General features: G+C 40.8%; 1 protein-coding gene across 1 annotated transcript in view; it reads right to left on the bottom strand.

Moving 5' to 3' along the window:
• Window positions 1-5366: 5366 nt before the first annotated feature.
• prkx (protein kinase X-linked) overlaps window positions 5367-16838 on the bottom strand; it is a 33724-nt gene continuing 22252 nt past the window's right edge. Inside the window, exons 5-8 of the mRNA XM_047803398.1 lie at window positions 13585-13680; window positions 10476-10533; window positions 8667-8744; window positions 5367-7523 (exon numbers count right to left, since the gene is read on the bottom strand). Of these exons, the coding sequence (XP_047659354.1) occupies window positions 7398-7523; window positions 8667-8744; window positions 10476-10533; window positions 13585-13680 (358 nt within the window). The 3' untranslated portion in view covers window positions 5367-7397. The remainder of the gene's footprint in view (window positions 7524-8666; window positions 8745-10475; window positions 10534-13584; window positions 13681-16838) is intronic.

The raw sequence follows: 16838 nt of genomic DNA, 5'->3' as shown, positions 1-16838 counted from the left end.
TTTTAGTGAAGGATGAGCAGTGGGCAGGACAACTAATAAAAGGGTTGCAAAGGGATACACTCTGATACACAGACAGTTAATATAAGTGCACTCAGCATGTGTTTGATGTACAGAGCAAGTTCTATTGTAAGATATATAGCAAGGATTGCAAGATGAACATAAAGATTGCCACGGTGACCATGCTTCCCATGCAAAGAGAGGTTTCCAACAATAAGTAGTTTGTGTGTTTTTTGTGAAACCTGTCAACTGTTAATAATAATGTTACCCTTTCTGTGTGATCTCTGGCAGTCTCTGTCCTAACCCACCAAAACCTACAGTCATGAAATGTTGCTAAATCTACCCTCATGCCAAGCAATTTTATCCTGAAAGGTGCAATTTTGTTCACTGCTCTGAAGAGACAGGAGCCTAAATTTTCTGCTGATGTGTCAAAATGTGCGTCGTTATTACATAAATGTCATCGGGATTCAATAAAGCAGCAGGCAGCTATGTCAACAAAACTATTTCATTGGAATCAAAGGGGCTGGAAAAAGTTGCCCTTTCAGTCAGGGATCATACAACATAGATCCGCCTTTGTTTTATTTTCCAAGAACAAGGATCCTAGCTTGCTAATAACGTTTCATTAGAGTGAATTAGACGATTATTAATGAAAATCTTCAAGAGCTTGTTTGGTAAAATGAGGGATTAGGCATGTCCGAATCAATCCACAGGATCTCTGGAAGCAGGGTTCGAGGAGTAAGTTAAGATCTTGTCAAGTGGGATTTCCAGAAGCTTTTCGCTCTTCATCCAAGTTGTTTATAAAACTGCAAAGCCTCACTGTATTCGTTAGAAGGTCAGCAAGTCTGTGAGGAGCGTGAAAAGCCCGGCTTGTTCTTTCAGTGTAAAGAAAGAAGACGATGGAGATCTAATCATTCAGCGCTCAACCGGTCAGAGCGAATGAGTTTACACAATGGAGGTGTGTTGTCCCACTGAGGATTTATGGTGACTAAAAACACCTACGTAACATGTCATGTGTAATTGTCAGAATCCGGACGAAGGTGGCATGGAGACAGACCCGTACGCAGGATAGCTTCAAATGAGAGGGGTTTAATACATGAGGAAGACAAACATAAACCACCCTACACAGGGAACTAACATTATTATTAATGAAGCAACGCGGCCCACATATATACAGGCAGGGACAATCACACACAATGGGGAACAGGTGTGATGACCGGGAGGATCAGACGTGGATCAGACGATTTCTAATGTATAGAAATAATTTCAACTGGAGTTACATCGGTGTATGCAACATTCGGGTCCAGTCGGGTTAAAAAAAATTGCCAAAAGGTCGTGTCGGACTTGGGTCTAATTTTTTCGAATTTGTCTCGGGTCAGGTCTTGCATAAAAAAAAAAAATAAATAAGGTGCATCATATATTTGTTTTTTTTTTTTTACAATTTTTTTAGTATGGGTATTTAATTCATTTAAAAGAGAAGGTGAACGTTCGGAGACACTCCGATGTAAAAGCCGATTTGACGTCTTGAAGTGTCTTGTATCACATTAGTCGACAGGCTCATTTGTCCACACCACCAGATTTAAAAGATATCTCTTTCGGTCTAATTATCGGAGATTAAATATGCTGTAAATAAATTTAAAAAATGCTAAATTAAAGTTAAATTAGAATTAAATTCATAATGGATTGGTAATGGCTTTTCAGTGGTGGTGGATCTGGGTTGTTGATCAGAAATTCGGTGTTCAAGCCCCTGCATTGCCATGGTTTTGGGCAATTAAGCAAGGCCTTTAACCCTCCCTGCTCCATGGGCACTGTATCATCGCTGCCCCTGCACCCTGACCACAACCTCCTCAGTTGGGGTATGTGTAGAAAAGTATTCCACTGTGCTGTAATGTATTATGTGGTGATAATAAAGGCTTCTATGCCCCAATTTTATGTTTTATTGGAGTTTTATAAAAGTATAAGCAAGTACCTTTTCACACATCTTTGCTAACGCCAACATACTGAATTTCCAAAGGATGTCAATAAATTCACCGTACAGACTCATTAATTTGTGTGATTTTCTTAAACGAACGATCTACAGTTGCACGCCGGTCTGTTTTGATAGGGACTATACATTTTCACATCCCTAAACATGATGCTGAAAAAACAGTGATTACATGTCAGTCAGACACCATCTTGGATAGATTTTGGCCAATAAAAGCTGCTTTGGCATCCAGACCCTGTGCTGTCAGTCTAGAGGTCTAAAGAGAACCTTAAGCTCAAGGTTGTGGATCGAATCCCACACATTGGGACATGGTGGATCAAGCAGTTTAGGCTCTTCTGACTAGAAGGTTAATACCTGTCACTGTTGGGAAAATCCCTTTATGCTGTCTGTATTGCATATGTGAGAAATGAAGGCTTCTTCTTCTTCTAATGTGAAACTGAAATGACTGGATTCTAAACCGAGACCACGGACTGATATCTTGCACCAAGTCATGGGACAGAACAGAGAACAGACCTTTGAGATTTATTGAAATATTTAACCAGTACAACTTAAATCGTCTTTTTTCTTGTAGATGTATTTAAGTGTCACTAGTATAAATAATACAAAATAATTCTAAGACAACTATAAAGCATAGTAATGAAGGACAGTTACTCCGATTTTTTAGCTATGGTGAGGTATTTATCATGTTAATTGGGTTCTCGCTGTCTTTATATGATTAACCCTTGTATGTTGTTCGGGTCTAACATCAATAGTTTTGAAAAACTTTGCTTTCTTGTAAATTTGTTGATTTTTTTCCACTCATAACTTGATTAAATTTGATTTTCTTTTAATAAAATGTAATTTAAAGAAAATCAAATTTAATCAAGTTATGAGTGGGAAAAAATCAACAAATTTACAAGGAAGCAAAATTTTTCAAAACTATTGATATTAGACCCGAACAACATACAACATACACCCTCATATGGTGTTAATAGTAAATAAGAGCATGTTAAAGGTTTTGGATGGGCGACAACATTAATAAGCTTTTACTATGGCGCTTTTCAGACGGCTCTTGGCAGAGAACAACGTCAGCATGTTACAGTATTCATAATTCGACGTCTCGTTCTGAGCTTGTCGTTTTATCGTGTTATCGATCTCCTGATCCAGTCTGGGTCGATACCATCAGTAGCGTTTATTCCATTTGGGAAAAAACTTTTGGTTCAAGAGGATTATGACTGAAATCCATGCTAGCTGACAGAAAAGGTTAAGGTCTTGGTTAAGTCAGTCAGTTTTTAAATAAATGAATGAATGAATGAATGAATGAATGAATGAATGAATGAATGAATGAATGGGGGGGGCACGGTGGCTTAGTGGTTAGCACGTTCGCCTCACACCTCCATGTTTGGGGGTTCGATTCCCACCTCCACCGTGTGTGTGTGGAGTTTGCATGTTCTCCCCGTGCCTCGGGGGTTTCCTCCGGGTACTCCGGTTTCCTCCCCCGGTCCAAAGACATGCATGGTAGGTTGATTGGCATCTCTGGAAAATTGTCCGTAGTGTGTGTGTGTGTGAGTGAATGAGAGTGTGTGTGTGCCCTGAGATGGGTTGGCACTCCGTCCAGGGTGTATCCTGCCTTGATGCCCGATGATGCCTGAGATAGGCACAGGCTCCCCGTGACCCGAGGTAGTTCAGATAAGCGGTAGAAAATGAATGAATGAATGAATGAATGAATGAGTAAGTAAGTAAGTAAATAAATAAATAAATAAAGGAAAAAACAACAAGACAAAAATATCACAAAAGCATCCACATGAAAGGTTTATTCATTTCTGTTTTTTAGCTCTTGTAAACAGCAGGTAACACTGCACTTACACCACTTTATATACACTGCTAAAGAAGAAATAAAAGGAAATAAAGGACCAAGGAAAAAAACCCATCATCATTTAAAAATCAGTATAAAAATCTTTAAAGCAAGATTTTTCTTTAAAGCAATATTTAAGTTCACAGAGCTTAAACATTGCAACGAGTTTCACTGTTTCAAAAGACATCGAGAGGTAAAAAACGGAGAATGGTGGATGTTTTATAAACAACAACAACAACATCAACAACAACACTGTAAGATGTGAGAGACGGTGTGGAAGGATAACAGCCAAATAATATGTACATTGTTCTGCTTCCTATTTCAGCACTGATGAAACCTAAATCTCTTTTATAACCTTTGAATACACAGCATTACCTCTGAGAGAGTTTAGGGCTCCACGGTTTTGTAGGTTTTATTTTCAACAACAATCAGAGTGTTCAGTTGGGCATAATATTTAGGGAGTTACCATAGTTATGAATGTCGAACCTTCATGCGGTGGATTAGGTTGAAGTGTTAGGGGAAACTTCAAGCTGTCATGTTCTGTGATTTGTATATATTTTCCTCCTTACTGTCGTCTGGTTTGATGATGAATCCACGGGCTACACGCTACCAGTCAAACATTAGAATACACACATCATTGTCCTATTGAATGGTCTGTTTTTTTCTTAGACATGTGAGATTTGTTAGCACATGTATATGTTTATACTTGACTCGAACATGTCTTAAAATAAGTAGCTACAACTTATTTTCAATTCCTGGACAAGGAAGATGCCAAAGATGGTGTAGAAATATTTCTATAATAGAAATAGGAAACGTTTTTTGTCCAAATGTTTGAGTGGTAATGTACAGTGGGTTGCATAGACTAGTTAACTAGTAGACTAACTAGCTGCCGCAGTGAGAATGTTGACTAGTTGGGTCAGTGGAGAAACAAACAAACAAACAAAGAAAAACAATGCTGGATAAATGTACAAATACACAAAACTACACTTAGGATTTCTTTTCACTTGGCATGTAGTAGAGAGGTTTTTATTTAAATCACTAACCAACCTACTCAGCTAGTGTTAGAGATTTACATGACGTATATTCAGACGATGCTCCGGATGTTGTTACATCCATCACATCCTCCAGCTGTCGTTAACCTGTAACGGATTTCCGCACCATGCTGCAAGCTCTCAGTTTCAGATCTGTAGAACTTCTACGATGTCCTTTATAAAAACCGGGACCTTTTTAAATACTGTAATATGTAATACACAGATTTAGTCTTTTACACGTTTATTGCACTGACGTATTTACTTTCATCATTAACAGTGTGGCTTTAGAGCTGCACAAGTTGAACGAGTTTTGTACCACACGCCTTCTTTACTGCGCATTATAAATAATGAAAGTCCTGAACCAGGTTTGTGTTTTAACTACAGACTAGAAGACTAGAACCGAGTCCTTTATGAGCTTCTTCTTAACGTGTAACAATTAATGCAACCCGTGTAGAAGATGTGGGAATTTTGTTTATGGTCAAGTAAAAGAAGAAATAGGAGAGGAAGAGCTTGATTTGGACACACACACACACACACACACACACACACACACACACACACACACACACACACACACACACACACACACACACCTAATTTAACAGCACACTTAAGTCTCACGTGTCTATACAGAGGTTTTATATCCCAGAGTAACAAGTGATTCGACTGCACCAGTGGGTTCAAACGCACCAGTACCTTTTTTTTTTTTTTTTAAAAAGAAACTAATGTTCCATGTATGCATCCTAACATAAGGCCACCTTAGGCAAGTGCTAAAAGTTTCGTTACATACATGCAGAGATGACGAGGATAGCGTCCTAACTGAGGCCGCATCAAACCTCAATGGAAACTAATGCTACCGGTTAAAAAAGTCAATAAGCACCATGTCGTTTTATTAATCATCAAAGCCGTCGATACTCAGACCCATATTTGTCGAGTTTATGATAGAGATGCATCGATACAGATGCTAAGATCAGTCTGATACTCCAAAAAAAAAAGCTCCAATACCACCATCCAGTATCAGGAGATACTAAGTTTGAACCTAGTTTGCGTTGTGGACAGCGATCTGGACGTATTTAAAAAAATGTTGTTTTTTGTGTAGTAGAGAATAGTTTGAGTAGCAGGTTTACACTTACAACTCGCAGCTTTGGTTATGTAGCAGAAGAAGGGCAGGGCTAGCAGGCACTCACGCCGGATGAGAAAACATTTTCAAGATGGCTCATGAGACTCTGGTGTATGAGACAGGCGTTAACTAAATTCCAGGGGTTTCGTTACCGCGATGTAAAGTGGGCGTGTTTCCGGAGGTCTTGGAAAAACGTCCTTTTTCCAAAAAAAAAAAAAGAGCATACCTACGAAGGACAAAACAGTCATACGGGTAGATTTCTTTTAGAAAACAATAAACAACCAAAAACTACGGTTAGGGTTAGATGATCAAATAGGCCATGCCTACCCGATGACGCAATATCTGTTATACTGTTCTGAAATCCCTGGAAATAAGTGCGCCCCGTACGAGCCGTCTTTACATCGTTATATGCTATCGATTGTGAACCTAAGAACTGCTTTGGGTATGTGATTTGGGACACTAGCTAGAATCCTCCCAATAGCTGATTGAGAAGATCAGCTTTTTTTCCAGTGTATTGTTGTTGACAATCAGCCCTTATTGGTCCTCGGCGATGACGGATTTGGACGCAGCCGAAAACATACAAAAACATCTTCTTTACGTACCGCTGTAGTAAAGCGTACTTGAAAGAGACAACCTCAACCCTACATCATCCAAGGTAACTAATGTAGCTAAATATTTGCACAAACTTACTCGCTCATAAAGAACAAGTCTAGTAGCCTAAGATCATGAACATGCACTAGTGCACTTTTCCTGGACACTAATTACCCAAGGAAAATGAAATAAAGCTGAATATTAGGGTTGAGTGACATCCCTGATTGACTGATTACTCATTTTTTTTTTTTAGAATTACTTAATATTTGGTCTGGAAAAAACCCAATACAAAACAAATCCAAGGTATCGGTGAATCTCTACTTGAACACATCGTGTTTGTCTTATTACTCATATGATGAAAAGCTTTAAATATGATAATGATGTGTATTGATATGACAATGATCTGACATCTAGATTAGAAGAACCTTTAGAGTGTAAACACTTTGTTGTTGGTTCTCTGGCTTTTCCATGTCGCATGACGCCACAACTAGACGAGAGATGCGTCTGAAAGCTAGTTTCTGATAGTGTGACAGGCGTTCGTCTAAACCGAATCAAACTACTGGCTTCTAGCATGTTCTTGGCTTAGACACCTTTGAGGAAAAACAGTGGTGCCTTTTTTACTTTCTTTTTTTTTTTTTTTTGCAAACATAAGCGCAAATAAAAAACGCTTCCTTCTGTCCACACTTGAGGATCTTCAGGATGATGGTGATAGTAAAAACGATGGCCTGTCACTCTGCGTGCTGTCGATCGAGTTGCGACAAGAGAGCATCGAGACTGGCCACCAGGATTGCAGTGGTCCTTTTGCACCAGCGGAGGAAAACATGGTTCCCTTGTTTTCCAGTTTCAAAAGTTCTTGAAAATCTCGAGGTCTTTCGGTGACACTGGAGTCTCTTTTTTCCACTCGTCCTCTGGGTAAGCTTCGAAGTTGGAAGTGTCACCTTCGTGAGATACCTTAGGAACTATAGGGGGCTGTAAAAAAAAAAGAGAGGAGAGTGTAGGGTCAAAATCCATAAGTACACTGGGATTAATATCATTTTTCCTTAAATTGGTTTTGCTAGACTAATCACAGCTGTGTCCAATCGGCAACAAACAGTTGAGTTAATCTAGTGTTTAATCCACTCTCTCACTCACACACTCTCTCTCACTCTCTCTCTTTCTCTCTCTCTCTCACTCACACACTATATATATATATATTTCTTGTTGTTGTGTTTTGTTTGCTTTTCAATTTCTGGAACGTTAACTCCTTCATTATCTGCTGCTGAGGATTGACAATGAGTGTAATGTAACCCAAAAACGATCATGAAGAAACCATGAAGATGTGACACCGTACAGTGTGATTGTGAATCATTTCTCTTCTGTAAATGTGTACAGTATGGTCAAGTGATACATTTAGAATTTGTACTGAGTTTATAGATTTCTGTGAAGCTATGAATTGAAATAAAGTGAAATATCCATTGGCCTCAATGACCACAGTGAATAGTTACAGCTGAGCAAAATTTTTCAAATTTTTTTTTGGAGAAATAACAAAATGAGGATTTCTTCAGTTCATTATTAGCTTATATTTTGGAACCCGTTCCAATGGGCATCCTTCTCTTGCCTTATAGATAGTGGTCAACCTCCCTATTGGTCTGGCTATGTCCTTCCATTGGTCTGGCTACATCCCCATTTGATTAGCAATGCCCCCCCATTGGTCTAGCTATGTCCCCCCATTGGTCTAGCTATGCCCCCCCATTGGGTTGGCTATGTCCCCCATTGGTCTGGGCACACCCCCATAGTTCTGGCTGCATCCTGTCATTTGGTCTGGCTACATCACCCCACTGGTCTGGCTACGTCCTCCCACTGGTCTGGCTACATCACCCCACTGGTCTGGCTACGTCCTCCCACTGGTCTGGCTACATCACCCCACTGGTCTGGCTACGTCCTCCCACTGGTCTGGCTACATCACCCCACTGGTCTGGCTACGTCCTCCCCCTGGTCTGGCTACATCCCCCAACTAGCCTGGCTATGTCCCCCCATTGATCTGGATATGTCCCCTGTTGGTCCAGATACATCTCTCTGTGTAAGATGTTGATCTCAATCTTTGACACTGGGATCTTAATGAAAAAGATTTACCTTTAGTTTCCTATTTGGCACCGCATCCCAGTCTACAGTCTTAAACCACCTGTGCTTTTTCACGTCTTCTGCTCCGTTCTGCCAAATAAGAACAACATGAAGACCTTCATAAGTGACTTCAAATAGAGGAACAAAGGAATCTCAGATTTGAAAGATTACTGAAACAATAAATCAATAAAAAAAAAGAACACACATGCGTGCTAACGGAATGCATTACTTTCTCCTTGGGAGTGCAGCCAAACAAAAAATCTCATGCATATGGGAATGTTTGTGCGAGATTCATTGATTGTTAGGCATTGTGAATGTCGGAGACCTTTCATCTGGGTTGTGGTGATCCATAGCCAATATAAGACAAGGACACAGGAAAAGGAAACACACAAGTTCACGCAGTATACATGTTGTACGTCTGTAAGATGACTTCAGCGCTATAAAATATCTGGAATCGTTCTTCAAGCTGATGTATTACAGCAGTGTAAGACCATGTCCATCTTCCTGTGAAGGAGTACATGCTCTTTTCTTCATTCTTACTGCCTTTTAACCATGCCGTGCTGAGACGACGGAAAAGAGAGAAGAGGATGAGCGCGAAACAAGCATGACGGCAATAATCTACCGTCAATGATCTCTGTGAGAAATGAACCCAAGTGTGCTTTCTGCATGGACGCTATATTTTGCGCGCCGTAGCTATAGAGCGTGCAAACACAAACAAACAAAAAAAAAGCTCACGAGTGGTAAGACAATCCACATTTGCTATGAGTAATCATGTGTGGTTTTATTACCAGAACTTGATGGAAAATGGAAACGGATGCACATGCAGTCACTGATGAAATCAGCGGTGAGACTGAGACTGGGACAGAGAGCGTTTCAGCTGCCACTCTGAATGCTCATTTGTCAAATCTGCTAGAGGACATTATGAAACATGACTGCCATTAAATGCAAATCTACACCTGGTCTAAGCGACCCTGATTGACCCTCTAGGGGGACTGAAGGGCAGCTGGAAGATAGCGTGTTTCCATGCACACTCCTCCTTGTGGTAATCCTGTAAGGCACCCAAGATCTACACCACAATCAGATTTCTTTCCGTGCGTTTGGGATCTTTTTTTTTTTTTTGGTTTAATGCAACACAGACATCATGCATTTTAGAATAAAAGATAAGTCAAGTTATCATGGTGGCATTGTGTTCAATTTGGTTGAAATATGAGTGTCCGTCTATGGAAAAAAACAAGATATTTGGAATGTCGGTGTGAACTGATTCTGGCAAACAGCCAAAACTTTGCTAGCTACGTGTGATCTCTTTATGTCAAGTCGTATCTAAAAGTGTGTTCTGTAGCCAAATGGATGAAAGCCAATTCAGTTTGAAGTCAGATACCAACTGTTGAAAAGTCTGGCATGCTTCCAGGTTTTCCGTTTAATAACGGTCAGTTGAGTCTAACGTAAGGGGGCACGGTGGCTTAGTGGGTAGCACGTTCGCCTCACACCTCCAGGGTTGGGGGTTCGATTCCCGCCTCCGCCTTGTGTGTGTGGAGTTTGCAAGTTCTCCCCGTGCCTTGGGGGTTTCCTCCGGGTACTCCGGTTTCCTCCCCCGATCCAAAGACATGCATGGTAGGTTGATTGGCGTCTCTGGAAAATTGTCCGTAGTGTGTGTGTGTGAGTGAATGAGAGTGTGTGTGTGCCCTGTGATGGGTTGGCACTCCGTCCATCGATGCCCGATGATGCCTGAGATAGGCACAGGCTCCCCTTGACCCGAGAAGTTCAGATAAGCGGTAGAAAATGAATGAATGAATGAATGAATGATTCTAACGTCATTCTCACCTTCATATTCCCAAGTCTTCTTGCTCGGTCAATCACCAGAAACTTCTTGATGAGGTCTCTGAACAGAAATGGACACACATGAAGCTACATGATGACAGAGTTTTAGCCTTAAAAAAATTACCATGAAATAATTTTAAACAATGTACAGCTGAAAGACTGAAGTTATTAAGCAATTTTTACCAGTCCAATGCTGTTCGATTACGCTGGTGGAATAGAAATGGACTTAATGGACATTTTCGATCAGTGTAACCCAGAGATCTGATCTAAAGTGACTCAGGACTCTGTTGGCTTTCGGTAGGAGTCAGTGTGTTTCTTACACAGAATTTTAGCTGCACTTTAGAAATGGGTTTGAGATCAACATTTACTTTGAAGATACAAACATTTGTGTGGTAAAATCGAACCATTCTTGGCTTTTTTTTTTGGAAACTTTCTATAAAATATATCTCCTAGTAGACTAAGAAAAAAAAATTCTTAAAATTCAAAATTACAAATTCTTAAAGCCCTGAGTGTCAAGGTCTCACTCTACAGTGGTGCTTAATATGAAGCTCATATAAAAGTAGACAAAGACATTCAATGTTGAACCTGAAAACAAGAACATATTTGGGCCTTATGTGTGTAATGTCATGTCTGGAATGACTTGTGTATTTTATGTCGTGAAAACATCTCGAGCTTGTGTTAATCACAGACGTTATTTCAGGCATTTGACCCAAAACCCGATCAAAAAAACCCACTGACTTCTGGATGATGGAACTCTAAGTGATAAAATGCTTATTTCCCAGGATTTAGGACTCATTTCCTCAGCTCTTTATTGTAAAATAGTCAAGATTGCATCACATCACATCGTCATGACGATGCTTATTTTTTCGCCCAAACAATACGTATCCTGCAGATGACATTGATATTTCCCATATGCTTGATGTCATGCTGGTAGCACTGCTAGTACATTATCCTGATAGCTCTGGTGTTTCTCAGAATGAATGTCTACAGATAGAGAACTCCTTTCGGATCCAACACTGTTACTCGCAGCCGCACGCATAACTTATTGCTGCCTTTGTGATATCCGATTGCGTTGACTGGAATATATTCATCTCATCATGCCTTGTTGCGCCAAGCAGCTTATTCAGATGCTGATTGTAGTAGAAAGGCCTCATATTTCTTTTGCTTGTTATGTTGTCGAGTTGACGTGAGTGATGCCTCGAATACGTGCGTTTGCAACTCAGTTTGGCGCGTGCGGATTCTTACCCATCTCCTGCCTGATATCTCTCTTTCTCTCTCTTCAAGCTTCTCCTGATGTACGGCTCTGGCCTGAACGAGGTCTGGCCTACTTAGCGCTGTCAAAACACCACTCGGACAAATTCACCTGGCTTAAAGGTCTGTATCAGTGTTTGAAGTATTTCTAAGTGCCTTCAGATGGGAAAGTGTGATATAATGCTTATGTGTTCTGATGCTGCTGCTGTTGACTGAATGGACACATTAGGCTTGAAAAAGCTTTGCGTTTGGCAAGAAATGTTTTACGTTCGAAAGCTTAAAAGCTGGACATTCAGCAAACTTGTACGAGTAATGCTCAGGGTTTCGGTCATTTAATCTGGATTTTAATGGGGACACGGACAGTTACCGTCACCACCGAAATGTTCGATAACATCTTGATTTCCACAGTTATTTGCCAATGCTAAGAATATTTTATTGACCGATAAGCGACATGTTGTATCTTTTTATCAGTTTATAGTTCTGACCAATCAGAATTGAGAATTTACCAGTGTTGTTTTTACAAGGAACACATTGTAGTGGAATCTTTGTTTGCTTTATAATCTGCATTTTCTCTCTATTTATGCCATGTTCTAAATATGGTCCTAATTTGTTTAAAATGAATATCATCCTTTGGTTTCTTAATTTTTAAACTCAGGAATCACTTTTCCTGGAATGTAGGGACTTTTATGTCCATAAATGGTTCACACATAAAAACTCCTAATAATAATTTGGTCTAGGGACTTTGCCTCCTGATTAATTATCATTCAATTCCATTATTAAAAAAAAAAAAAGGACTGGAGCTCTATTGCAAAAGTTTACACACCTGAACATCATGAGGATTTGACTTGTTCCTCATGTGAATCACAGACAGCTATGACTATGTCTAACCCAAAGTGGGTGTGTCCTAATCCAGACGGGTGATATTTGAATATGAGCCCTTCCACGATGCCATTATGTGACTGGTCAGAAGTAAAAACATTCTGTTTACGTGATTTCCTGTTGCGTCCCATTGGACCCCAGACCTCACTCTTACCCCGAGGGTCAACCAGATACCCTGTGTAGGCAAGCTTTTTATAAAAAAATTAATCTAAAAATTGTGGATCTTCTATTATAGGTATATGCGTATTAGTATCTGTTTAGTTGTTCATTCTAAATAATGTATTTTTATATCTCTAATTCTGTCGTTCTTTACCGATTTCAACCTTCAGACTCAAACATCTGTCTGTCTTCTGCCCATGACGCTGCTGTAAATCTCACTATTCTCACACAAGGATTATGATGAATGCCATAAGTAATGCTGTGAAATGAAATGGAACGCATGCTGGGATGATCAATCTTCCTTTCCCTCCATGAAGGTGTATTAAGATGACTGATAACACACATCAAGTCATCTCTCCATACTGCATAAACCTGATGTATAGTGTGAGTGGGGCTGTGAAAGTGGCTTAGTAGTCAGAGAGTGAGGGAAAGAGAGAGAGAGAGAGAGAGAGAGAGAGAGAGAGAGAGAAAGAGATAAAGACAGACAGAGAGATAGATAGAAAGTAACAAGTGTGCATTCCTCCGCTGCAGCTGTCTCGGGCCTAAGCTAATGGGTTCACATCAGCACTAGTCGGATTAGACTGCAGCACTTTTTAATGAGAATGTGTTAGTGTGTGTGTGTGTGTGTGTGTGTGTGTCTTGACTACACTTTGGTTAGCCATGTGCAGGTCACAGGGGCAAACCCATCTACAAGATGGCACATTAGCAAAATTCATCAACTTGATGAATAAGCCCGTTCTGTCCTTTCTAGTCTCCCTGTTAACAGAGAGCCGTGTAATTAAGCCTTGTTCATTTGTCTTTGTATTGTTTGGATCAAGCTTACTTTACGTAGAAATCCAGATGCCGTGGAAACTCCAGCTTTCCCGCCAGGATCTTCTGATAGATGCCGAAAGGATTGTCGTCGAAAAACGGCGGGTACCTGGGAAAAAAAAAAAAAAACGTGACGCAAATCAATAGTGAGACATTATGCGATGGGTTTGGATGAGAAGATCACAGAAATGAACACGTCTGAAATCCTTAGCTTGTGTTTACTTTTCTACTGCAAAAGTTCAGTGTGTCAAATTACTGTGAAAAAAAAGGATCAGTAATGAAGACTAGCGCAGAGCTCTTTCCATCTTGCTGGCAGGACGTCTGAATTCAGTAAATCTGCGCAAAGTGACGAGACGTAACAAATGATGTGTCTCCGGTTGCTCGGTTACGTTCATGCCTCTTCCAATACTGAAAAATATTGGCGCCGCGATTCGGCTGCTCTCCGAAGCCAGCATGTCTGTCAGTTCCTTATTTGCACGACATACAGTACGGAACGTATTCCTGCAGCAGCAGCGGTTATAGTGTTTATGGGTAATTGTTAAATGTTTACTTCAAATTCTTGCGAAAGGGAAGGGATGTGTGTGTGTGGTTCGTATACAGAAGTGTGAATGGTCTGCTGTCTGAGTGTTTCTCCGGGACTGACTGTAGGCCAGCATTTGCACTTACACCTAATCCTTCATCACACACACACACACACTCTGACTATACCACATTACAATTAATCAAGACTGTTAAAGTTAAACTCAAATTTAATTTGCTTCAAAGATTTAGTATTCAAAGTCATTTAAAGTCTAATAAGCCTGTAATTTTTACTGCCACATGAGGCTGGAAGGAAAAGCGACACTACAGCTACACGCTAACGTTGCAGTCCTGTACAAAAGAACCATGACACCGTGACAGTACTGTAATACTTCACATTTGTCACAGTAATGTTTTTCTGCCAGTCTGTGATATTTGTCTTTCCCTTAAGTAGTCGAGACAAAATAACTTCCTATTCGTTATATATGAGCTCTGTTTGTCACTGGAGATATATGTAGGGAATCTGTCACTAAACTGATCTACTGGTTCACATAACTAAACTATTATAAATCTCTGAAAAAATATCTGTAAAAATACAAGACCGTAATAACACCTTGATGAAATAAAGGTATCTGTTCAGCTGGTAAAAGGCTGTAAATTGGTGTACTGCAAGTTCTGTTGAAAGTCACTTTTCCCCTGTTCTACCAGTTTTTCTTACTTTTGTGTAAGTATTTTTCCTGTACTTTTACTAATCCAACACAAAACAGTATTTTATTAGTTATATATGAAGGCTGCTGCCATTGCAGTTTGCATACTTTAGCCCTATTCGGATGGGATTAGTTCTACGTGGGGACGTGGGGGGGTAAAGTAATTATTACCAGAGCTTCTTGGTGATTTTAGTCCCGTCCGAATGCGCCATCTCTGTAATAATTACGGACAATGTCAGTAAAGATTACGGCGAATTTTACCTTCTGTAAAAAGGTCCGGAAAAATGACTTCAGGTAATACTAATCCCGTCCGAATAGACCCGCTGTAAATATGTACGGTAAAATTCCGTCATTTCCTGTTTAAAAGTAGTTTTTGGCGCGTTTTTCAAGCATGGAGGCGCCAAGTTGTCTGTTTGCGCACGTGATAACAGGAAGTAACGTCATACGCACATGACGACAAGGAGGTTACTGTGGTGCGTAAAGCGAGTTACCCCTCCCACTTCTGCTAGGTTTACTGAGATGTCTTGTCCCGTGCGAATTGGCCAATTAATATTACAGACTTCCTGAGGTAAAATTGCATTACTCCACGTCCCCACGTAAAACTAATCCCGTCCGAATAGTGCTTTTGTGTGTTTTCCTCGCACTTTGTGGGTCTATTTCAGGTTTCCTCCATAAGTCCAATGACATACATCAAAGTTTTACTGGCATCGCTAAATTTGCTTGTGAGGGCGTCGAGGGTGGCCCCTACGTTGTGCCACATTTCTCCTGGCACTCTGGGACCCTGGATGGATGGAAGAATAGATAGATAGATGGATGGATAGATATATAGATAGATGGATGGATGGATAAATGGAAAGACTTAAAAAGTCCTACCGTATCTCTCAGCTTTCTATCTTGTACTATTATCATGTCCGACCTGATCGACTGACTGAATTATTTTATCACTAATGGTCTGATCGGGATCGGGAACAGCATCTCCAGCACCACCACACTGAACACTGGAGCTCCTCAAGGCTGCGTGCTCAGTCCACTGCTGTTCACTCTGCTGACTCACGACTGTGCAGCAATGCACAGATCGAATCATATTATTAAGTTCGCCGATGACACGACCGTGGTGGGTCTCATCAACAAGAACGACGAGTCAGCATACAGGGAGGAGGTGCAACAACTAACTGCCTGGTGTAGAGCCAACAACCTTTCTCTGAATGTGGACAAAACTAAAGAGATGGTTGTGGACTTCAGGAGAGCACAGAGCGACCACTCTCCGCTGAACATCGACGGATCATCTGTAGAGATCGTCAAGAGCACCAAATTTCTGGGTGTTCATCTAGCGGAGAACCTCACCTGGTCACTCAACACCAGCGCCATCACCAAGAAAGCCCAGCAGCGTCTCTACTTCCTCCGAAGGCTGAGAAAGGCACATCTCCCTCCCCCAACCCTGACCATGTTCTACAGAGGGACCATTGAGAGCATCCTGAGCAGCTGCATCACTGTCTGGTTTGGGAACTGTACGATCTCGGATCGCAAAACCCTGCAGCGGCTAGTGAGGACAGCGGAGAAGATCATTGGGGTCTCTCTTCCCTCTATCATGGACACTTACACCACACGCTGCGTCCGCAAAGGCAACAGCATTGTGGATGACCCCACACACCCCTCACACACACTCTTCACCCTCCTGCCGTCTGGAAAAAGGTACCGAAGCATTCGGGCCCTCACGACCAGACTGCGTAACAGTTTCTTCCCACAAGCCATCAGACTTCTCAATAACCGAACTGTACTATACTGAGCACAACATACACACACATCATCTGTATGGACTGCACAGACCCTCACAAAACACACACACTGTTTTGCACACTTTTCTGCTGTTTTGCACATATTGGACAATATCTCAGTCATCTGCTGTTTTTTGCACAACTCCATATATAATCCAAAGGACCTGCTGCTAAGAACCTGCTGCTGTTCATTCTTTTACTGGACAAAATACTGTTTGAACATTCAGTATTTACACTGGTCGGTCGGCGCTGTTTCTGTTACTGTT

This window comes from Tachysurus fulvidraco, chromosome 18 (genome assembly GCF_022655615.1).
Source record: "Tachysurus fulvidraco isolate hzauxx_2018 chromosome 18, HZAU_PFXX_2.0, whole genome shotgun sequence".
Classification (NCBI taxonomy): domain Eukaryota; kingdom Metazoa; phylum Chordata; class Actinopteri; order Siluriformes; family Bagridae; genus Tachysurus; species Tachysurus fulvidraco.
Note: the sequence above shows the minus strand (reverse complement) of the source record. Positions and strands in the feature narration are given on the sequence as shown.